Source organism: Mastigoproctus giganteus, chromosome 1, assembly GCF_048544385.1.
Source record: "Mastigoproctus giganteus isolate SK-2022 chromosome 1, ASM4854438v1, whole genome shotgun sequence".
NCBI lineage: Eukaryota > Metazoa > Arthropoda > Arachnida > Uropygi > Thelyphonidae > Mastigoproctus > Mastigoproctus giganteus.
Genome location: NC_143575.1, coordinates 153,827,809 through 153,853,114, shown reverse-complemented (window position 1 = coordinate 153,853,114; position 25,306 = coordinate 153,827,809). Strand labels below are relative to the sequence as shown.

The following is a 25,306-nucleotide window of genomic DNA, read 5'->3' as shown; positions in this document are numbered from 1 at the left end:
TTATGTGTAAATATGTTTTCCTAGAAGTTAAAGTTGTGGTGAGTTCATAGGTGATTTTTTGGTTGTTGGGACCGTGGGGTTGTGGAATTATTTGCATGAGATTATATTACAAACTGAGTAATTGATTTCATAGTCGTACATTGCATTGCATAGTGCTTATACATATATCACCGAAATCTCCCATAGAGATACCATTATCCCATAGACTTTGTATGGATGATAATGGCGACTTGAAATATTCCATTTTTTGAAATTAGTCATGGAGACGGAAAACATTTACTAGCGCCATCGCAGTATTGACTTAATATCGTTTGTTCATTAGTTTACTTAAGCCTTCTGTTGGATAACATTGTGGGCTTGTTTGGGCTATCATTTCTCAATCTTAAAGTTGATATTTCTCCTCATCTATTGGTCCTTGGGACCCCGTTATTGGTAGGTGAGGATCTTATAAAAATACTTAATTTCAAGAATTTTTCTGGCGCCTTCAGGCTATTAGGGACTGAGATCTAGACACTGCTTTTCGAAGATTTCAGAACTTCCCTTCCACTTTCCATCCAGCTGGATAAGTGAAATACATATTAAACATAGACATATTGATATAACTCTGCCTTTAGGGTACTAATGAGTATCCTATTAGGATTGAGAAGACAAGTTTAGAACAAGAGGATAGACAATAGTCGTGTGGTTTTTTTTTTTTTTTTTTCCTACACTTATCTGACATGGATACTGACTTGGACCATGACCAAGTTAGGATACTGACACAAGATATTGACATTGAGAATTCTTCTGGATCAGAGTCTACGGATTCATCTAAGAAAAAAAAGGGGTGCAGGGGGAAGAAAACTCCCAAAACTCCTAGAATTACTCAAGCTCGAGGAGATAAAAACATTGTGGTGGAGGAGAGTCCCTCTGTTTCGTTGGCTTCTGAGCCGCTGATGGTCATTTTCGATAGTAACTCGATTCCAACGGAATCTTCTGAAGATCTTTCTCTAACAGAGGGATTGGACCTGGGTGGGTCTTTGAATGCTTCAATTGTATATGCGACGGTTGCCAAAATCAGGAAAGCTCTGGGAGAGTTTCTATCAAAGGATTCTAGCAAGATAACTAAGTCTGCCTCTAACCGCATTCATAGTCTATGGGCGGATCTAGAGGCAGTTACCACCGCAATCTTAATTGACAATGAACGACTTAAGACCAAAGCATCTGAATTGGAAATCAGAGCAGGTCTTTTGGACAAGATGATACAGATCCAACGTGATCTACATCCTCATAAGACTTTTACGGAAGTTGTTCGTGGTGGTACAAAGCGAAATAGACAGACTCCTGAAATAACAGAGATTCCACTGCTAACGTCTTCAGTGGAGGTGGCAGCTTCTTCGGGCAGACCAATTGCTGGTGAAGATAGGATGGATTCCGGAAGTGGGATCTCTGATTCCGAAAACATACTAATACTTAGGCCCTCAGCAGAATCTTCCCTGGCGTCTAGCCAGGATATCAGGAAGGCAGTTACTGAAGTGATTAAAAAAGATCACAAGGACATGAAAATCAAGGGTGTACGTCTTTTGAGAAATAAAGGTGTGTTGTTAGAGACAACAAATCCTGATGATGCCAAGAAGATCTCAAGTGCTTCTGCATTAAAAAAAGCAGGATTATCAATAGAAAAACCCAGATTGTCCGATCCTACAATTTTGATCTACAGTGTCCCGAAGGAATATTCTAAGGAGGATATTTTGGAGGATTTAATTAATAAAAATTTAAAAGACTTTGGTTTTAGCCAGGAGGAAGTTAAGAATGAGATTACATTCAGATTTAACTCTGGCACCGGACCCAGAGTGACCAATTGGGTTATTGGTTTCAGCCCACGCCTTATGGGACACGTGATTCAGAGTGACAAAATTTATCTAGGTTTTACGTCACACAGATTTCGTAAGTTTACACTTGTAAGCAAATGCTTCAGATGTCTGGGATATGGTCACAGTGCGCAGTTCTGTTCCCATAAAGCTGTATCTTGTGGCCACTGCGGGGGTGGAGGCCATGTTTTTTCTGACTGTATACACAAGGAGGAACCACCTCAGTGTGTTAATTGTAAACGTAGAGGTAGGGATTGTAATCACTCGGTCAGGGATAATAAATGCCCTGAGTATCTTAAAGCTGTTGAATTGACAGACCGAAGAACCAGACATGAATAATACAACGGTAATTGATTCAACAAGTGTTAACCTGCAATACAGCGAAATAAAAATTCTTCAAATTAATGGCCAAAGATCTCGTGCAGCGGCGGACGAGATTAGGAAAGCTGCTGATGATCTGGGGTTTGATATTGTATGCTTGCAAGAACCGTATTACTCTTCTCAGGTAGGGGGTTCAGCGTATATAAAGTTATAGGATATCCAATTTCGGCAAGGATTATTGCCTCAAGTGACGATCGACCCAAGGCCGCCATAATTATCTTTAACAGTGAACTAGTAATAACAACTATCTCAAGTGAATGTTCCATTCCCTCAAATTCTGCTAGGACTTTCTTTGAATCTTTCTATTCTGGCTATTACAATCTTGTCTGTTTCCGCTTTGGCTGCTCCAAGTTGTAGTTCTTACTCCAATTCTGCTTCCATTGTGTCCATATTCATTGTTGTTTGTAGTTGGTCACTCACATCCTGCTTGATTTTTTTTTCAAGATTGCAGGAGCTATCAGGTTCTTCTTGACATTGGTCCATTTCTGGTATGTTATTCTCTATTCAGTGATAAGAACAGTGGAGCACCATTCCATTGACTTAGTGTGTAGTTTTGTCTTGTACATTGTCATGTCTGTCTCTAATTTCGTTAATTAGTAGTATGCTCGCATGATGAATGTATTCATTTCGATGCTCCACTTCATGCCAATGCATGAAGTGGAGCATCATCCTTCTTTCTCAAGCTTCTTCCTTCCTTGGTGGTTACTAGTACAGTTGTGCAGGAAGCACTTCCAGATGGTTGGGCTAGGTAGTCTTGCCCTTCAGTTGTGGTATCCATATAGGAGACAGCACCACTCACTCCACTGTCATCTGCAGGAGACTGTCTCTGATTTTTCAAACCAGCCCCCTGAACATGACAAAAACATTTGAGTGGGAACAAGAATAGCTCTGTGTGGGCAAAGTTTTTACGGCTCCACTTAATCGAGAAGTTTTTCTTAAATTTTTGCTGTTTTTTATTGACTTAAATTGGCATATTAATTTATTTTCTAGAAGTAGCTTTATATTCCTAGTTACGATACTTTACTTAGTTTTTTTTTAACTTAGATAGAGATTTTGTAGGTTATTACTTAGTATTGGTAAGGGTATCCAATCCATGTGTTGGACAAGATTTTGCAGCTCCAGCGAACGCTAAATTTTTAATTATATTTAGCCATTTCGACTAAATTGTTATATTGAATTATTTTCTATAAGTACCTTATAGTCCTAGTCAAGCTCCTTGGTTTATTTGAATTTAGATAGCAATTTTGAAAGTTAGTACTTAGTGTCGGTAGGTTTACGTTCGTAACTTGCCACCATTATTATACAATACAACATATATCCCGAACTAGATAGCATAAGGTTTAATGTAAAACTAGATAGCAAAACACGTAACTATTAGAAATCTGTTAGCTTAGTATAGTATAGTATTATCAATTAATCAGTAAAATTTATTAATCTTATTAAATTTCATTGTCAATTAAATAGTACTTAAACGGAATAATGACCCAGATTAGAGCAGCAAAGCAATGCTCACAAATTAGCCAGAGTACTGTGGCTTGGGAGAGAACTGAAGGGGGCGATACTTACCTATATAGACTTATATAAGTAAGTTTACTTATATAAACTCTAGAAGGAAGGGGATGAATCAGATTGGTCAACTTGATATTGGTGGTTCGACTGTTGATGACCCTGCTCAGATAGCTGACAATGCAGTCTAAAAAATATGTGAAATGTTTGCGGACCTCTCTAGAACAGGATATGATTTAGTAAAGGAGGATATATTTGTGTGTGCAAGGTTCAGAGACTGTGAGGAAAGTAGGTACCAACTCAGCATTCTGATGGGCGTCTATGAGAGTTTGAGGTGTAGGGTGGATGCTCTCGAGGAAATTAATAAGAGGGGCCCATCAACCTCTCAGCTGTCTAACTCCATGCCAGAGCTCACTCCTGTGCTTCAGGCAACACAGTGTCAATCTCCAAAGCAAAATGTGCTGGTCCCACAGGAACTAGTTATTGTTGGTGATTCTATTGTCATCGAGACGGGGAATGTATTATGCATAAAGGATAGTTGGAACAGGACCAGGGTATGTCTTCCAGGGACAAAAGTTTTGGACATTGTAGAGCAGATATCTTTGTACACGTTGGCACTAATGAAATTAAGAGTAAGAGATCTGCAGATTTATTTAACAAGTACAGGTCAATGTTGAAAAAATGTCGTGAACTAGAGTTGAATTTCGAAGCTTAGGGGAATTCACAGACTAAAAGATTAACAGTAGCCGCAGACAGAGGCGAAAGTGATTCTTGCACTGCTTCTATTGTAACGAGCAGCAGCCTAGAGAGCAAGTTGCTGGGGATTTCAAGTGCTAAGGGTAAGAACAGATGCATGTACACTTGCATGTACACCAATGCTAGAAGTATAGTAAATAAACTTGATGAACTTGAAGTGCTGATTAAGGCATCAAAGGCAGATATTGTTGGGATATCAGAGACATGGTGTCAGACAGATATAAGCAGAGCAGAATTGGAATTTGGGAGTACAGTTTGTACAGAAAGGATGATGGACAGGGTAGGGAGGGAGGAGGGATAGTACTGTTAGATAAGAAACACATAAAATCTAAGGAAGTGCATCCAGTTAACATGGGTGGACAGTGCAATGTTGAGTCAGTTTGGTGTGACATAAACACTGGGAAAGGGAAAATGAAAGTAAGAGTGTGTTATAGGCTAATGATGCTGATGAATACAACGAACAGTTGTGCAGAGAAATAGAGTGTGCCAGTAAATCATTATGTCTTGTAATAGGGGGTTTTAACTTTCCAGATATTGACTGGAAAGTGGTTTGGTCATTCACATGCTAGCAAGACTTGTGGATTTATTGGAGGAATTGTTTTCTACAGCAACATGTTCAAGGGGAAACCAGAGGGGGGGTAATACTCTTAATCTGATTATCAGCAGTGATAATGCATGCATGAGAAATTTGCAGATAAAGGAACCACTAAGTGACAGTAATCACAGTCTACTCATGTGGGATTTATTAAAGATGTAGCTACCATCAGGGGTAAAGGGAAGGGTTTTTGTTTTCATAAAGGTGACCATGGTGGTCTCAGGCAGTTTTTAAATTCTATACAGTGGGACCAACTGATGATGTTAAAAACAGTGAATTCTAAATGGGAGGCCTTCAGGGAATTAATCTTGGAAGCTACTAGGCTTTTCATACCAACTCTGAAATACTGTTCAAGATTTAGGCCTAAATGGATGTCAGATGAACTAATTACACTTGTGGCAGAAAATAAAAATGCATGGGATGCATATAAATTAACAGGTGACACAGAAGCCTGCAGCAGATATAAGCTAGTCTGTAATCAAGTCACAAAGGAGGTTAGGCAAGCAAAGGCAAATTATCCTTCGCAAAGGATTCAAAAAAAAAAAAACCAGCAAAGATTTCTTTACTTATACAAATGTATAAACTTTAGAAGGAAGGGGATGAATCAGATTGGTCCACTTGATATTGGTGGTTCGACTGTTGATGATCCTGCTCAGATAGCTGACGAATGAATGAGTATTTTGCATCTACATTCACACATGAGGAATTGTGTAGGGAAGGGGAGGACAGAAGTTTTCTAAACTCTAACAGGGAGCTAAATGATTTTGTAATAACTGAGAGCAAAGTGGAGGAAAAATTGTTGAAGTTAAACATAAAAAAGGCACCTGGGGCAGATGGAATCTATCCAGTTATATTGAAGCGAAGTAGTAAGCAAACAATTAGCCATAATTAAGAGAGCATCCTTAGATTCAGGGGAGGTTCTCATGCACTGGAGATGTGCAAATGTATCTCCAATTCAAAAAGGAAGTTCAAAGGGTGAACTCCCTTTAAACAATTTTAGTAATTTCAGACCTGTTAGTGTAATGCAAGTAATTTTAGACCTGTTAGTGTAATTTCTGTTCCGGGGAAAATAATGCAGTCACTGGTTAAAGAAGCAGTTCAGGACCATCTAGACAAGACTGCAGTAATAATTCAAACACGGCATGGGTTTGTTAAGGGGAAGTCTTGTCTGACCAATTTGATCAGATACTATAAGTGGTCACAAAGGAACTGGATGCAAAAAATAATTTTGATATCATATACTGTACTTGGATTTCAAGAAAGCTTTTGATACTGTAGCTCATGGAAGACTACTGTACAAATTGGAGTAGTATAGCATTAAGGGCCAGTTGGTAGAATGGATAAAAGGATGGTTGAGCAAGAGAAGACAGAGAGTAGTAATGAACAGACACTGCTCTTCGTGGACTAATGTTATTATTGAGTCCCCAAGTTTTCAGTGTTGGGCCCATTGTTGTTTGTATATTTATCAATGATGTTGATGAGGTATATCAGGCTTAATATTTAAGTTTGCAGATGATGTGGAGGTTGGCAGAGTTGTTATTGAGCGTAATGAGAGCAACCGGATATAGAAAAGTTGGGCAGATGAGCTGAGAAGCGGCTAACTGAAATTTAACATTGAGAAATGCAAAGAACTGCCTATGGGTAGCAGTAATCCTAGAGAAAGATACCAACTGTGTGGTACTACATTCAGGGTGGTAGAGAACAAAAAATACCTGGGGACAATTGCGCAGTTAGATATGAAGTTTTCTGAGCAGTGCAGATAGGCAGAACCCATGACCTGCTCTTTGCACATCTGTGCACAGTCATGTTGTGTGCCTGTTTTTTTTTTGTTTTTTTTACCTTTAGTCAGTGGGTAATTGATTGCTTGAATAAACTTTCATCTCTTCTTGTGGAAGTTGATAGCTTAAATAAATTCAAGGAAAAACTGGACAAACTTTTAGAGTGAATGGATCGGTGAAATGGGATTTTTTTTTTTTTTTTTTTTTTGGTGATGCTGTATAAGCTTGCATCATATGCCTCTACTAATGCTAAAGTAAATATATATATATATATATATATATATATATATATATATATATATATATATATATATATATATATATATGTATTGAATCCTGTGTGTACATGTTGTCTATATTTAGTTTACTGAGTAACTAGACTAGTAGAACAGCCGCAACCTTTGACAAGTGTATTTAAAGAAGAGGTTACTAGCAGTACCGCTTTAACACTATGGCCAAACCGATCATGGCTGGGGGGGGTGGCCTCATTTTCAGTGTATGTATATTGCTCAAGTAGTAATAAAAATTTCTGTTAATAAGAATAAACCAAGAAAATGTGGATTATAAAAGCATTCTTAAGCTTAACTTGTAAGTATTTAAGTATAAGTCTTGTACCTTTTTATTGCACAATGAATAAGTTAAAAGTTTCTATTAAAATAGTTTTTATTTTACTTTATTTTTTAAATCAAAAAACTTAAATAAAGAAACATTTTTGACCTCTTAGTTTACATTTTTATCAAGGAATTATTATTCACAATGTAAATAAAAAAAAAACCTATATAGTATTTGTATTTATATATATGTGTGTAATATATATATGTGTTAAGGGGCCTCAAATTTAACCCCTTCCCAGAACATTTTTTTCCTGAAAATATGCCATAACAGATCGACCGTTTTTTTATTTTACAGATTAAAATTATGCAGCATGCAAATACTCATTGTATAATTTTTTGTGTTTTTTTTAGTAGAAAATACATGGGGGTTATCTTGTATATGCCAAAAAGTGTGCAAATTATACAAATTTTTTTAATAAATTAGCACTTTAGCTAAAAGAAAGGAATAGGAAAGCACAAAAAAATGCAAACTTACTTTATTCCTTGAAGGACAAATTAAATTCCATAAAAAAAAAAATGCATTTCATGAAAAACAAACAGTAATTTTACTCGGTTTGGCAAGGAGTGATGAAGCGAGGCCTTTGCATCACTCCTCTTGAAGCAAGGAGTAATGCAAAGGCCAATTTCACATGTTTCACACATGTAGCATGTCTCCTTTCGAATTTTCTTGCCATCTCTGTTCTGGTTTGTGGAGCGTACCCGACAAGTTCTAGTTGGAAAGTTCTTCTCAGTTGGTGGAATATCTATGGGGGTGGTCTGGTGAACTGGTGGAATTTGCAGGTGATATATCTGGATAAGTTCATCAATCAGGTCCAATCTGAAATTCAAGGATGAAAGAGTTTTTTGGCTATCTGAAATTGTGGCTTTATACAGTAGAAATGAATTCCACACAGCTAGATCCATTAGGTGAAAGAAAACCTTCCTGTAGTATTTTTTAATCCGTTTCCTGGGCAGGGGATAGTTTGCCAAATGCTGGTCAACTTTATCTACACCTCCCATGGAAAATTTATAGTCACAAACTACTTTGGGTCTCTTCACTGCTCCTGTTCGAGTTTCTGTTTCTTCCTGAGAAGGATTATGGACCTTAGATAACAACACTACATCTTTTTTATCTTTCCAATGTAGGGCCATGACTTTCCCTCTTTGAAAATCAACAACCTCTTGCCTTTTCAGCTTTTCCTTCTTCAGTATTTCGAGCATTTCCTTTCTGTTTAGTCTCACTGTACTCTAAACATCAATTTTCTCTGTGATGAGAATATCAGCTAACTGGGGACTGGTATAATAATTGTCAATTGTGAGGCAATATCCTTTTCCAAACAGAGGCTTTATGAGAGTCAAAACCACTTACGCAGACATTGGGAGACAATAAAGTCTGAATCCATTTCTGTACCTTTTCCTGCATATATTATGAAAGTCCAAACATAGCCACTTTCAGTTTCACACAGCATATAATACTTTATGCCAAACCTTGAGCGCTTCAGTGGCATGTACTGCACCCAACCAAGTCTTCCTTTGTACAGCATCAAGCTTTCATCTGTTGTTGTCTCTTTTAGGAACATAGAGACTTCTAAATTTATTTTCTAACAAGCAATAGACATCATAAATCTTGTTTAGTTTTGGATTTTGGTGCTTATTTGCATCATATGACTCATTATCCAAGAAATGAAGGTATTGTTTTATCTTTTTTATAATGCCTAAGAGCCATCATAGTTCCAAACACTGGTGTCTCAAGTAATGGCTTTTTTTACCAGTGCATATATTCTTCAGGCTTTTTCACAATACCTTGCAGCATTTTCAGAGCAAAAAATACTCTCAATTCAGCATGCATCACTAGTTCAACTAGAATCACGAGCACCACTTTATTCTGCAAATTTATTAGTCTCAGAGCACACTAGATTGATTAGTTCTTCATCAAAAAATAAAGCAAAAAAGCTATGGGAGTCATTTCACCTGTATTGCTTTCAATGTGCAAACCTGGCTGTGCAGCAAATGGAAATCTTGGAGGTGGTGGGGGGGGGGTCTTTAGTGCAGATAATTTTGAACTGCTGTCTAGCATCTAAAGCACTGACATCACCATCTTCTTCATCTGAATCAAAACCTGAAACAGATTCATCAGAATCGGATTCACTAGAAATTTCTAATTCACAATATGAATCTTCACTAATCTCTTCTTCACTGCTCATTATATAAATAAATTAAAAAAATCAAGTGGAATGCACAAGCAGTAACCTCCCACCACAAGCAATAATCGTGAACTAACTACATTCTGACATTGCTGTACAATATAAGCAAAATGAAATTATAGCCAGATAAATGCCCGATAAAATACGTTTGTCCTAAATTTGGAGGTATTATTGTTTGCTTTTATCCCCCGATATCTTGTGTAGTTCCAAATAACTTTTAAAACTAAAATGAGATATCTCGGGATAATCCATGAAGAGGTTAAATACGGCCAGGGAAAGGATCTCAAATTTAAATACAGCTGGGGGCCTATTTCATCCTTAATCCAGCCCTGGTTAGAAGTGGTGAGAAAATTCATATGAGTATGTTTGAGAGTTATCAAATTAAAAAGTCAAGTAATTGATTGTGAGTGATGCTGACTTACATTTAAATCCAGTTTGTGATCCAATATTTTTGAAAGACAAAGTAATGAACTTCCCAAGAAATAGAACTCTGATGAAATTAATCCTAAACAGACCTTGCTTGGTCTAAGCAAGCTGATAATTCTAAGCATGTTATCCTCACGTATTCAGATTTTCTGCTCATGTTCCTGTTTTCTGGCTTGAATAATTACATAGTGGACCTAAAACAAGAAAGAGGATTCTTACTTACTAATAGGCATTTCTTTTGTGATGTTTGTGGAGGGTCAAAAGCAAGAGAACATTCTGTTCCTTTGTTCAGTGAGGAAGTATTATTTATTGGCAGCCCAATAAAGTAAACACATATTATATTTTAATATATTTTTGCATTTTATTTTAATACATTTTTATATTTTATTTTATTAAATTGTTTAATTTTATTTAAATATATAAAACTCTCTCAGTATCCTTTAAGTAGCTTGTTATTATATTTACTTAAATAATAATTTAGGAAATATTTTCTAATATATATATATATTTTTTTTTTTTTTTTTTCTTATTTTCTTTGCAGTGTATGAGAGGTTGCAACTACAAATGTAGTGATGAGGTATATATTCTGCATATTTTTTATTTTATTAAAAGAATATGTTTCATATGAAATTGACAGTTATTATGCTGTAGAATAGAATAGTTTACATAAAATTTCATCTTCAGTAAGCTTAAAAAAATAAAATTCAACGAGATACAGTGACAACAGAAAATGCTATTGTGAATTAATTTATTTGGTAACCAAATTTAAATGAACCATGCTTTATTTTAAAAACTGGAAAACTGTTCATTATATTTCCAATAATATACACAACATAAGAATGCACTTCTTATTTAGAAAAATCTGATTTCCTTTTCTTCAACAATAATCTAAATTTTATAGTAATGAAACATAGCAAAAGAGGTGAATGTAATGGTGATGTTACTGGTGATATGCATAAGAAAATTATACCACATGCAGGAAAGTCCTATTTGAATAGCACTACTCCACTTGGAAAAAACTGTATGCTGATAGAGTTTTTTTTTCTCCCTGATTTAATAAAATACTATACTGATAAAGATGGCCTCTCTAGCCAAGTGGATCAGGAATGCTGTTGCACATGCTGTTTGAATAGGCTAGGGTTCAAGCCCATGACTGCTAAATGTGGTCGATCTGCCAACCTGCACTGGACCAGCATGGCAGATTATGGTCCATTTCCCTCAACATAAATCATTGAGGAGGCTTCCATCCTGCAGTGTATTGATAATTGCTGCAGTTTATACTGATAAATCAGTTCACAATTTTCACACAGTAATCTAACAGTTTTGCAGGAATTTATAATACCATATGTTTCAGCCTATGTTTAGCCCACATGCCCTTGTATAAAGTATGCCAGAGCCTTTAAAGTGGAAGAAGGGAAAAAAAAATAATGAAATAAAATAAAAAATATATATATAACAGTAGTGACCACATAAATTGCATGAGTTATAATTTTTTCCCCCAAAATAAGCAAACCAATTTAAATAATTGCCCCTGTAACTTCAAATTTGTTATATGCTGATGTAAAAAGATTATGCATTTTATTGATAAGAAAATAAATTAAAGAAAAACTATTTAGACATATTTATTTATAAATAATTATGCAAGCCATATCGAATGCCTTTTAAAATTGACATTATGAATAAGATGGAAAAAAAAGTATACCAGTAGCAAACAAATACTTATGATGATACCATTGTACTTCTATAACTGATATTAGTTTTTTTTTTTTTTTTTTTGACCTACTACAAGCTTTAATTATTGCCTTGCACCTGTCTGCCATGGAATTTATCAGAATTCTTGATATAATCACTGCTTAGTTTCATGAATAATAGTTTCTTGCAAGGTTATCTTGCTTGATGGTTTTTAGCAGCAATTTTCTGTTGAATTACACTCTAGCAGTTTTCAATCAGGTTCAAATTGGAACTGTTTCCTGGTATGATAAGGATCAGATATTGCAGTGAATGAACTTCTTCACTAAAGATAAAATAAAAATTGATAAAATAACCAGTGTTTGAAAGAGGTTAAAATTAGCATAGTAGCAATTGTATTAAATGCCTCCGTAGTCAGGTGGGCAGGAGCAGCAGTGCGTAGCACACGCTTCTTGATTAGACCGGGGTTCAACCCCATGCCCACCAAATTCAGAGGATGCGGAAAGATCAGAGAATGACCACCGCATATCCCCAGAGCAATATGGCCTTAGTTGCTAATGCTCCTAAAAAAAAACCAAATAACAAATAACAATTGTGTAATGTTGTACTAACTTTATGTACAATGTGGCAAGGCACAGAGTCATGCTGGACAGTGCTGCTTTTTTTTTGGATTGCTGCAGGTGGTTACTATGATTCTCTTTTTGGATTCTATATCCTCATGCTACAGACTTCCCATTATGCCCATTTTTGTGCTATTGTTTTTATAGATAACATCTTATAATTTAGACATGTTTTGTTCATATTGTAGATTTGTTTCCCAATAAATTTTTCTCTGTTGATAAATGATCTTAATTCTTCTCCTGTAAATTTTTGAGTATCCTTGGCAGTGATATCTCCCTTCTGCACCATTAGTGTTTTGATGTAAAACCAGGGTCTTTTAATGCCACTTTTATGATTCAGCTGATTGGAGCTCTGTGTCATCTCTCTTGCATAAACCAAGCTGTAATACATTATCTGCTATCTTTAATTTTGGTTTCTTTAAAGTGGAGTGGGAATTAACTCTTGTAATACAAACTGAGTACAAAATACTAGATTTTTTAAGATTTTTATTTCCAATCTTCTACAGTGGCCCCAGCTAATTCAGCAGCAGTTTTTTTTTTACAGATTATTGAGTCTTTCCAGAGCATCCACTTTGTTTTCACAGAAACAGCTCTCTTTTTTGCACCCATATCCCATTGATTTATGTTATAATTAATAAAATTTCTTATTGGAATTATAGTGATAAATACACATATAGTCAAAAAAAATGAACCTTTATTCAGTAGCGAATCAAGCTGCCTTTGTTTCAAATAATAGCAAGTATGGGGTGTGGCATGGATTTGCTAAGGTTTTAGTGCATTTTGGTCTAATTGTCACCTTCCAGAAAAATATTGCATAGCTGTGACAAAGTTGAAGGAAGAGGACTAGTTCATTGCCAAATGGCTCTCTCCAGCATATCCAACACATTCTCCATAGGACAGTTGGACAGAAAACTTGAGTAGTTAAGGCCCATTAATTCGGCAATGGAACGTGCCTGGGCTATAAAAGATGGCCTCTGACACATATTCACCCTCCTTTGAAGATGGTTTTAATGAAAGGCCCCCCATCAGAGTTCAGGGCATCATGTCCTTTTATACTTATAATTACTCCCCATGCAAGGATTTAAGGCAAAATCTTGCTTTTTCCTTCATCCCTCTACTAGATATATGCTATTTCAACACCTTGAGAATTACATCTCACCTACCTGGATGCAGCCTTTCCTGAAGAAAACCCCAGGTAAGAAAATTCTTCTGCCTTAATATATAATATTTCTAAAATTTAATATTCCAAAAATAGCCTATACTATCCTTTTTGGAAAAAATTCACAAAGTTTATTTTAAATCCATAATGAGATCGCAGATCCACTACAAGGAAAAATTACAATAAATTATTAGCATTTGTCTGACTTTACTAAAATTAGCAGGTCTTGACTACTCAAGTTGTCTGCCCAACTGTCTTATAAAGTTTCGAGACTTTAGGACCACCATAATTTTTTTACACTATGTCATATTCTCAATAGGATTGAGATCAACTGAATGTGGGGTAGGGAAGATACTGGAAATCCAAGTCATGTTCTCTGAACTATTCTTGCACAATTCTGGCACAATGCGCTGTTGCACTGTCATCCATGAAATGGCCATCACCTTTGAGATAAAAGTGTAACATTGCAAGGTACAATAAATCTGATACAAAACTCAGGTACTCCCTGGATAATATTCAACCTTCCACCAGTATCAATGGACCTGGTCCTTGCCAACAAAAGTTCCCCATACATGCTCAGGTTGTCTTAACAAGGCGAGCCGGGTCCATTGCTTCCTGAGGTTCTTTTCACACTGCCTACTCAATACAAAACAAAGTGTATTGTGATTCATCTGACCACATGATTTTCTTCCATTGTTCCACTGTCTAATCATGACATTCTTGGCACCACTGCAAGCAGTGTTTTCTGTTTTTTATCTGAAACAAGTAGCTTCCAAATAAGCATGCAGTTGTCAAAATTGAAGAAACTACCTAATTTCTTCAATTCTGTGTGCATGGTATGGGCTGAAATAGGGAAGTTCTGGGCTTGATGAATCTGATGCATGCTGGATGTTTTTTCCATTTGATGGAAAAATAGGACATCCTGTGTATGATGGCTTCACTCTTGAAGTATTGTTTTTCTGCCACATTTACACCTTTGAGATGTGAAAGAACTGCTTGCTTTTGAGAAACTGGTTATCGCTTGCTTTCGTTTCTTGAAGAGTTCCTACTGAATGTGAGCCCACAATAACACCATATTCACAGTCTGAGTGAACATGTTTTTCCCATTCTGCCTTCAGATTACTGCAGTCAAAAAATAATAAGAAGAAGAAGAAAATTTTTAAAAAAATAAATAATTAATAAGAGAAAAGGAAATAGACAACCCATGCATTTCTCTCTTCCCATAGGTAATCATCCAGCTGATCTTTGAATTTCTCCAAACTGTCAGCCTCTACCACCCAAGTAGGTAACTTATTCCAGTAATTTATAACTCTGGCTAAAATAAAACTTCCTACAATCCAGTCTGAACATCTTCGCCCATAAGTTGAAATTATGGACCCTAGTTCTAGGATCATTAATAACCATGAAAATTTCATTCTCATTCATTTTACTCATGCCTCTCAGAGCCTTAAACACCTCAATCAAGTCTCCTCTAAAGTGCTTAGTTTCCAAGCTCTGCAACCCTATATTCAAAATCTTTCCTCATATGGATGCCCTTTTGCTGATCTCACTTGGCAAGTTACCCATATTTGGCCCTTTCAAGAAGCACAAGGTCTTTATTTAGGGGCAGTCCCCATACTTGAACACAGTTCCAAGTTTGGTCTAACAATAGCCTTATATAAAGGTTTTATGATGTCCTTATCCCTACTAGCAATTGTTCAATAAATCATCGATAAGACACCATGGGCCTTCCTTGCAACCTGTCTACAATGCTCAGAGAAATTCATGTCTGACCGTATGGTAACACCCAAGTCCCTTTCTCCACTACCAGCTTTATTGAACTCCACCAAGCGTATAAGTTATTTTGGGGTTATTAAAATTTTGGGGTTTTGGGGTTCCCTAGGTGTAATACCTTACACTTTTCTGGATTAAAACATAGCTGCCATTTTTCTGATCATCCCTGAAGTCTGTCTAGGTTATTACTCTGAAGAAGCTCTGCCAAGTCTTTTTAATTCTCCACTTCCATGAATGTAGTTCCACACAGTTGATACATTTCTCTTGGCTAACTTTTCTAGATCCTGTTTCTGCAGCATGTGTTTACTATCATTAACAACCCTGCTAAACCTTTGTATCATCTACTAACTTGGAGTCTGATATACCTTCATCAATATCATTAATGAATACACAAAAAAACAATGAGCCCAGCACCGAACCTTGGGGGACTCCACTAATAATATTAATCCACATAGAGCTGTCCATTTATTGCCACTCTCTTCCATCTCCCATTCAACCATCCCTTTATCCATTGCAGCAACTTGCCCTTAATGCCATACCGCTCCAATTTGTATAGCAGTCTTCTATGTGCAACAGTATCAAAAGCTTTCCTGAAACCAAGTATATGATATCAAATTTATTTTTTGCATCCAGTTCCTTTGTGACCACGTCGTAGTATCCAATCAAATTGGTCAGACAAGACTTCCCCCCCCTTAACAAACCCATGCTCTGTCTGAACTATTTTTTTTTTTTTTTTTTTTTTTTTTATGAAAACCCCAAACACGAAAGGTATCAAAACCTATAGTACATAGTACCGTGCATGGGTTGAAGGAGAAGTATGGGGGGGAGGGGATGCCGGAAACTTTGCTCTAGAGACTAAACATGGGTTTCACCACTTCAAGCCTCCAATAAGCAAAGTGGTGGTATTTCACCGGTTGATTAAAGTCATCAACCACCTAAGAAAGTCATCTACCTATTACTGCAGTCTTGTCTGGGTGATCCTGCATCACTTCTTTAACCAACCAGCTTTATTGTCTAAAGCCCAGAGGTGCAAACAATGCATACCTAGGTCTCTCGAAATCAATTCGTTATATGGAAATCTTTTTTAGTCATATGGAAACTATTTTAAATGTGATGACCAAGGGGAAATCAAAAAAGTTCGCTACATAGAAAAATTTGCTATATGGAAGTTTGTTAAAGATAGGTCTGACTGTATATAGTACAAAATGTCTTTATTTTTGTTTTCAGACCATAGCATCTTTTGATATTAGTTATGTTATATGCCCTTCATAATTTATTTGTTGATAAAAGTTAAATGTAATTTCAAGCAGAAATTGTTTTTGTTAAAATATTTATGTGAAATTAATTTACTATTTATGACTGTATCTTCACTACATGTACCAATTTTAATTTTCAGAAACTTGACTGCTTTCTTTTGGATAATAATGGTTTTGTGATTGTATCTGAAATTCATGAACATGTGAGTTATTATTAGTGCTCTATTATCCATAGAATTATTTAAAACTGGGTAGTATTAACTGATTTACATGCTTTCAAAATTTGTGTACATTTATTAAATATGTTTAGGAAAACTAGATCGTAGGTATAGCTTAGCTTAATTATCAGCACTCACCTCATAGTAATCCTCATAGTTTGATGAAAGTTTCAACACGTACATAGTAGTTATGAAATTTTAAAATTCCGATTAGTAGCTATTTTTAACTTAAAGAAATTATGAATTTAAAAAATTAGAAATTACTAAATTATGAGCTTTAAAAATTGTTAAAATTTTCCTAAGTTAAAAATAGCTACTAATCAGAATTTTAAAATTTCATAACTACTATGTACGTGTTGAAAAAACGTGTACGTGTTCATAAAACTAAGTGGATTACTATGAGGTGAGTGCTGATAATTAAGCTAAGCTATACCTACAATCTAGTTGTTACATCACAGCACATAAGGATTCCTTAATATATCATCAGTCAGTTTAGGAAAACTCAAACTCTAATGTACAAATATGTTGTTTTTGACTGCACATTCAGTTGTATGCCACTAGTTAAGGAATTCAACTATGGAAGAGACTGTATGTATTATTAAATTCCCTGGTCATAAAAAAAAAAAAAAAAGTTCAACTTAGCTTGAATGTCTACATAATCCACCCAAAATTTTCATTAACTTTCAGTTGAATTGTGAATGTTTCCAAGTAAGTTGCTACCTTCTTAGGTCAATTGGATACATATTCATATATATTAAAATAATCACATCCAGTCTTCTAGTGTTCAGCACTAATTATGAAATATTCATTTTTGAAAAAGATTCTCTCTCTCTCTCTCCCCCCCCCACAAGATTTCAGACTGAATTCATATTTTGGTTCTGTGTATTTAAATGACTGGCTTTTCTACTGTGAAAATAATTAAATTGAATTAAATGAACAATGCCAGTGGATAAACATTTTACCCTAGGCAGATTTATTGGAATTTTTACCTCTAGAAATATTGTACTCTATTTTTGAAACATTTAAAATCACTGTTTGCATTACCACAAAAGAGAAGCATGAATCTCCGAGGGTAGCCAAAGACAAACATCTCTGGCTACCCTAAATCCAGAAGCACTTTTCCCGTCCGTAGCCAGGTGGGAAGGTGCAGCAGTGCATAGCACATGCTTCTTGATTAGACCGGGGTTCGAGCCCATCACCACCAAATACGGAGGATGTGGAAAAGTCAGGGAATGACCACCGCATATCCCAGAGCAATATGGCCTAAGTTGCTAATGCTCCTAAAAACCAAATAACTAACTAACTAACTAACTCTTCCGTAGAAAGTAAACATGGTATGACATGTGCTTCAGGCACAGATCCATTTTATCAGCAATTCAAAACTTATCGTGACATGTATCTGTTAGAGTCAAAGAAGAAGGCTACATTCAGTGACCACTTTATTAAGTACACTTACCCAGGGTGCTCTGTCAATTTGTTAACAATGGAGTTCCTCAAGAAGAATTTCAGCTAAGGATCATCCCAGTTAAAATACCCTGCTAAAGTTTTATGAAACTATTTTTTTTAACAAGGGGATCTGATAATCTCCAAAAATTTAACTCATGCTGGTCCTCACTCAAATTCCTGCACACCACTGCACCTACCTTTTTCATGAAATGGAGTTCCTCCTTCAGTAACAGAATCCCATGTGCTATACGATATTAAGCAGGTAGGTAGATACATAAGGATGCAGTATGTATGCAATTCACTGTGAGAATGAGCAAGACAGAAGATTTAAGTGACTTTTAATGCAACATGGTTGTCAATGCCAAATGCACTGACATTTGCACTGACATCAAAGACAGATATTGTCAGGATATCAGAGATGTGGTATCACGCAGATATAAGGAATACAGAATTAGAATTTGGGGAGTACAATGTGTACAGAAAGGATAGACAGGATAGGAAGGGGGAGACATAGTTCAGACACAGCATGGGTTTGTTAAGGGGAAGTCTTGTCTGACAAATTTGATTGGAAACTATGATGTGGTCACAAAGGAACTGGATGCAAAAAACTAATTTTGATATTGTATACTTGGATTTTAGGAAAGCTTTTGATACTATTATGCATGGAAGACTATGTGCACAAATTGAAGTAATAGGGCATTAAGGGCAAGTTGCTGCTATGGATAAAGGGATGGTTGATGGGAAAAGACAGAGTGTTAATCAATGGACACTGCTCTTCATGGATGAATGTTATTACTGAATTCCCCCAGGGTTCGGTGTTGGGCCCCTTGTTGTTTTCTGTATTTATGAATGATATTGATGAAGGTATATCAAGGTTACTGTCCAATTTTGCAGATGATACGAATGTTGGCAGGGTGGTTAATGACAGTACACTACTACAACAGGATCTAGAAAAGTCGAGCAGATGGGCTGAGAAGTGGCAAGCGAAGTTTAACATTGACAAACTTTGCATTGCTTATGGGTAGCAAATTTAACATTGCTTATGGGTAGCAGTAACTCCAGAGTACCATACCAACTGTGTGGTACTATACCGTTGGTAGTGGAGAATGAAAAGGACCTGGAGGTAATTGTCCAGTCAGATATGAAGTTTTCTGAGCAGTGCAAATAGGCTGCAAGAGTAGCTTATCATGCCTTGTCAATGATATACAGGAATTTTACTAGCAGGGATAAGAAGGTGATTGCACCCTTTATAAGGTGATGGTCAGGCCACACCTTGAGTACTGCATACAGGGCTGGAGGACTCATTTTAGGAAAGATGTAGGGCTGCTGGAATGATTACAGAGAAGGGCAACAAGATTAATGAGTGGAACAAAGGGTTGCTCTTACCAAGAAAGGCTAAGTTCTGCAAATTGCAGCATCTGGAGACTAGGCACCTGCGAGGTGATCTAATTGAGGTATATAAGGCCTTGAATGGTTTGAGCAAGCTCAATGCTGATGGGATTCTTCCTCTTGCTCAGATTATGCACCTGAAGGGACATAAATTGAAACTAAGGAAAGACAATTGTACAATAGATGTGTATTAATTTGCCTTTAGCCAGCGGGTGGTTGTTAGTTGGAACAAACTTTCATCTCGTAGTAGAGATTGACAACTTAAAGAAGTTTTAGGCAGACTTGGACAAGCATTTGGAGTGAATGGATGGGTGAAACGGATAGGGTTTTTTTTTTTGGCTGATGCTATGAAGCTTGCTTGCTTTCTTTCATCATATTCCACTACTAATGCTAATGTTATTCTTCATAACTGGGTTGTCACTCATTATATTACCAGGGTACATTCCTGCCCACTGGTGAGAAGCCAACAAGCTTCAAAATTGTGCTGTCTGGGTGTTCGTATCCACTGAGAATAAATAACATTAACTCTCTACTGGAGAAGCTTTGCTTATTCGAGGTTGTAAAACATCATGGCTACTCGTGAAGGCATTCTCAATATGAGATGTAACAAAAATTATACCATTTCACCTACTTCAGTGATTTACTATGAACTAAAATAATGCTTTGCACAAACTTCTTTGCCTAGGAAATTTCCCCATAGTCTGAGGCTTTCAGCCCTAAACCCTTTTTTAGTCTTTACTGTCACACACTGTCTGGCATCTCTCATATTGTCAAGTTGTACCTCTTAACTGGGTTGTCACTCATTGTATCATTGTACTGCTTATGAGAAGCCAACAAGCTTTGAAACAGGGCCATCTGGGTTCTAGTATCCACTGAAAATTTAGTAACATTGGTCTTCTATACTGGCAAAGTGTTGCTTATTCAAAGTAGTGGAATATCATAGCAACTAAACAGAAGGCATTCACAATATGAGATGTAACAAAAACAATGCCATTTCACCTATTCGGTGATTTACTATGAACTAAAATGATGCTTTGTGTTAACTTGTTTGTCTAGTAAATTTGCCTCCTAAACCCTTTTTTTAGTAACTCAAAAAAAAAAAAAGGGTTTAGGGCTGAAAGCCTCAGACTATGTGAAAATTTCCCCTTAGACAGATTTACAAAAAAGTTCTAATATAAAATTGGAAAGCCATAAGAAAAAAAAAAAAAAAAAAAGAATATGTTAAAAAGTTAGACAATCTCATATTGTCCATGTAAATGCTGTGAAAATAATAATACTTAAAGATAAGGATTTCTGTTCACACAATGGCAAAACAGCTGTCTGAGATGTATGACTAGAGTTGATATTAATTTAATTCAGAATGAAAAATAAAAAACAGTAAGCTTTAAAATGCGTTTTTTTTTTTTCTCAGGAGTCAGTGGAAGAATTAGGGAATATTTACTTATAATTTAAAATTCACAATTTTGGTAACACTCCCATTTTTGCTGAAGGTTGAAACAGGCAGTATATTTTTTATTTCAGATGAATTTGCTAAAGCTGCTTCTGCTGATAGTGGGAGCAATGAAAAACAAATGGATATGTAAATTACTAATATTGCAGCTGAACCCTTATCCCCAGAATTAGAGAACATTTGCCTTTCCCATCTGATTTAATAATTGATCTCTCATTGGTTTATCACTGTTTTATGAACCAATGGAACTGCTAATGCTGACAGCATGGCAGTTTCATGTAAAAATAGCTGAAAAAATAAATAAAGAAAAATTAAAAAAGTGTCCCAGTTTAAGGTCATTGTTCATTATTATGATGAGAAGCTTACTTCCTTCCTTCCTTAACCAGAAAATATCAGTTTCCTATAATAGTGACTTTCAAGGGTAGTGAGTAAATTTTTGTGTTCCTTATCTATATCTGTTGGGATAATCAAAGAAATATCCAGAGCTGGCTATCATACTCGCTAAAAAAATGAATGCACTTAGACCACGCACAAGCTCTTTTCTGTAATACAACTTCATCAGTGCTGCCACAAAATTGCCAGAATGATCCATACATTGCTATTAAAAGTCTCTCTTCAATAAAATAATCAAAACCTTGTCACAGTGGAACAACAGTGAGTTAGTTTTGAAATCCTCACTGCATAAATATGGAAAGTAATACTTGTAAAATAATAAGAGGAGTTTACCTCAATATAGTACGTAGAACACTTCCGTATGATACTCTCCAGAAATTAAAACGAAAAAATTGACAACTTACATTAGAGTAAAATATAAATAATTAAATAATTAAAAACCAATTTAACACAATTCAAATCAATTAAACACAATTAAAAAGAATTTAACAAAAATATTCAAAACGATTTTCCTTCCTGAAGCTGACAACAACGCTTTTCGACCGTATGTCGTGATCACAGGAATGAAAATTACTGAATAGGGTTGAACCTGAAACTTAAATAGTGATTGTCTTTGCCCATGCGCGTAAAAGTCCACACATCGGAGATCAAATATGGCTGCCGAACATTAACAGAATTCTCGTGTAATTTAATATCTACGGTTACTGCAATTAATAGTTGTGTATAATTACGTTGAACATTAAGTATTTTGGCCTCGTTAAATAAAAAAGTATGTTTTTCGTTAATGGATTGAATAAATGATTGATTGAATGATAAATTGAATACACGACAGTTCAGCTTTACGAGAACTTCAGGGAAATAAGGACATTATTATACAGAAAGCAGATAAAGGAGATACAGTGATAATACTAGATAAATCTGATTAAATTAATAGGTTAGATTCAGTTGTTTCAGATACCTCCACTTATTTTGAAGTAGATCCGGCACTGTTTACCAATTTGGTCAATCAATACAATAAAAAGTTAACCACGCATTGAAAAAATGACTACGTTACTATGGCCCAGTTAAAGGAATTGAAGGCCATAACATACAATATTCCTACACTTTTCGGTCAGGTAAAATTACACAAGACTGGATTTCCTATTCGACCTATTGTTTCCTACAGGAACTCTGCATTTTCATCCTTAGCCACACATGTATATAACATTATAAAACCCTTTAGACAGGTAATACAATTTGGGATTAAGAACTACGATACATTATTTAATAATTTTAAAGACTAGACTTGGCAACAATGACAATTTATTCTCACTAGATGTTACCTCGTTATATATGAATGTAAACGTTGAATACACATTAGATATTATTTGGGATATGTTAAATAAAAATTCGACACCGATTAATTATACGAAGCTACCTATTAAGGAAATTTTTCACTTAATTAAACTGTTAGTTGAGGCCAACTACATCACCTTTCAAGACAGGGTGTACAAACAAATATTTGGATTACCAACGGGTTTGAGCCTGAGCGGTTTAATGTCAGAGATCTATATCTCAACAATTGAGCATATACATTTGACACCTTTTCGAACCCGTATCACATACTATGGGAGGTATTTAGACGATGTTCTAGTTATTACTGATAGTAGTACTATCCAAGACATTTTACATTCGTTTAATAATAATCATTCTAGACTCAAATTTACATTGGGAAGGGAGGATACGGATACAAAGTCATTAAATTTTCTAAATTTCACGCTTACCTGGGACTCTAATAAAATCCAATTTAGCATCTATTGAAAACCTACAAACACTGGTATGCTTCTACATTATAATAGCTATCACCCGTTCACCTACAAAAGATCGATTATCTTTAATCAGTTTCTAAATGCCTATAAATATTCAACGACGGACTCTGCTTTGGACTCAGAAATACAAATATTAACTAGCAGGTTCTTAAACAGAGTTATTCCATTGCCACAATAAACCGAATTAGGGTACAGGCTAAGGATAGGATACAAAATTCTGTCCCATATATTGAACAATGGCACAAACAGCTTAATAGATTCTTTAAAGATACAGAGTTTAAAATTGCGGCCAGGCCAATACTGAAGTTACACACTATACTGAACAATCACTCGGTTCTTTCTGCATTCACAACACAAATTAATGATCTGGTATACAACATTTCTTGCGGTGATTGCGACTTACCAAGGTTTGCACGATTTTCTCTTAATATTCGTGTAAATCAACATGAAGCCTCTGTTCGTGCTTCTCGTTCAGCAGCGTCAGAATTAGCCTTTCGTGCCATTAACAAAAAACGTACTTTTTTATTTAACGAGACCAAAATCTGTTTATTCCTCCAAGGTAGCAGTTTTCCAACCCATCTATTGATAACATCAGTAAATATTCTTGCACGCAATCAATTTAAGGGTATCCCATCCCTGTAAAGACAGTCTGTCCTGTTAACAAGCACAGATCAATGCTGAGAAAAATTCTATCTCACGAACCTTGAACTTTTTCTACAAGGCCGAATTAAATGATGAGGCTCTCAACATGTACTCCTCATATTGTGTCTGGGTAAAATTGCGGATATTTTCCAATTCGATCCAGCTCTTGACTTTTTCCTGACATTGCCCTGTACTTGTTAAGTATGACCTCACATCTTCTCTTAATATCATAAGTGCCAACTTGTACAAGTTGGCACTTATGATATTAAGTGGCAACTTGTGCAATGCAAGAAAATGCAATTCATTTTCCTGCATTGCACAAGCAATTGCAGTGAATTGTGCAATTCACTGCAATGCAAGAAAAGTGCATCGGAAATCTTAACAAATGATTTCTCATAGTCATGCTGTAAGCTCATCAGTTACTTCAATATATCTGAAGTGGTCTGTCATTTTTAAGTGCAAATATTGTAGTAAAAATGTAAAAAAAATTTTAAGAGGTAAAAATTTATGATCTTTATAGAGTAATCCTTTTATGTGATACTGAATGTAAAATAGCATTAAGTTAATGAGAAATTTGCTGGGTCCAACCACAGGACGTTATAAAGTGTTGTGATGTTAATAAGAGGGTCGCTGTAAAGAGCTTTTACTGTAATTTCATGTTTATATTTTATGAATATAAGTGATTCTTTCATTTTCAGCCCAACAGTTATTTTTGCATTGTTTTTAATAAAATGGAAAATATGTTGTTTAAATATTTAAAATTATTATTAAAAATTGCATGCAATAAGTATAGTATCCATTTATAAAAAAGAAATATTCGTATAGTGTAGAATTTACTGTTTTTAAATTCTGAAAGCAGATTTAAAATAAACCAAATACTTTTCCAGAAATAAAAAGCGGTTGGACAACTGTCGGGTTTTACACAACTGTTTTTCTAATTAACTGTGGCTTGACTGCTAATGGGTTAACAATAAAAACTACTAAAAAGGGAAAGGAAAAAAAACCGGTTATTTCTGAATTAATTAATATGAATCTATGAATTTTTCTCGACTTTTTCAAATTTTTAGCTCGTTGGAAAGAATACGTTTTTTTGGAAATTTTTACCATCTTTTTGATTAATTAACACTAAATTCTGTTGGAAAAATAGTTTAATGGTCTTAATTGCATTCATTAGGCTATTTTTAAATTTAGCTAGCGATGTAACTTTGTAAGTTACATTTTGTTCTTATTATTGTGTATCAGTGTTTTGGCATGAATATTGTAGAGCATAATATAGTGCATGTGGAATTGTGATTATTTAATTGTGATAAATAAGTAGCATGAAAGTGCTAATTGTGTAGTTTAGTATATATGTTTTTGTTCCAACTAAGGAAT

General features: G+C 35.4%; 1 protein-coding gene across 6 annotated transcripts in view; it reads left to right on the top strand.

Annotated features, from left to right (window-relative positions):
- LOC150091205 (voltage-dependent calcium channel subunit alpha-2/delta-3-like) overlaps positions 1-25,306 on the top strand; it is a 1,918,419-nt gene that overhangs the window by 1,686,855 nt on the left and 206,258 nt on the right. For all 6 annotated transcript variants that reach the window (XM_090374703.1, XM_090374689.1, XM_090374699.1 and 3 more), the window contains 2 exons: positions 10,631-10,666; positions 16,727-16,789. In XM_090374703.1, coding sequence (XP_090230829.1) covers positions 10,631-10,666; positions 16,727-16,789 — 99 coding nt within the window. The remainder of the gene's footprint in view (positions 1-10,630; positions 10,667-16,726; positions 16,790-25,306) is intronic.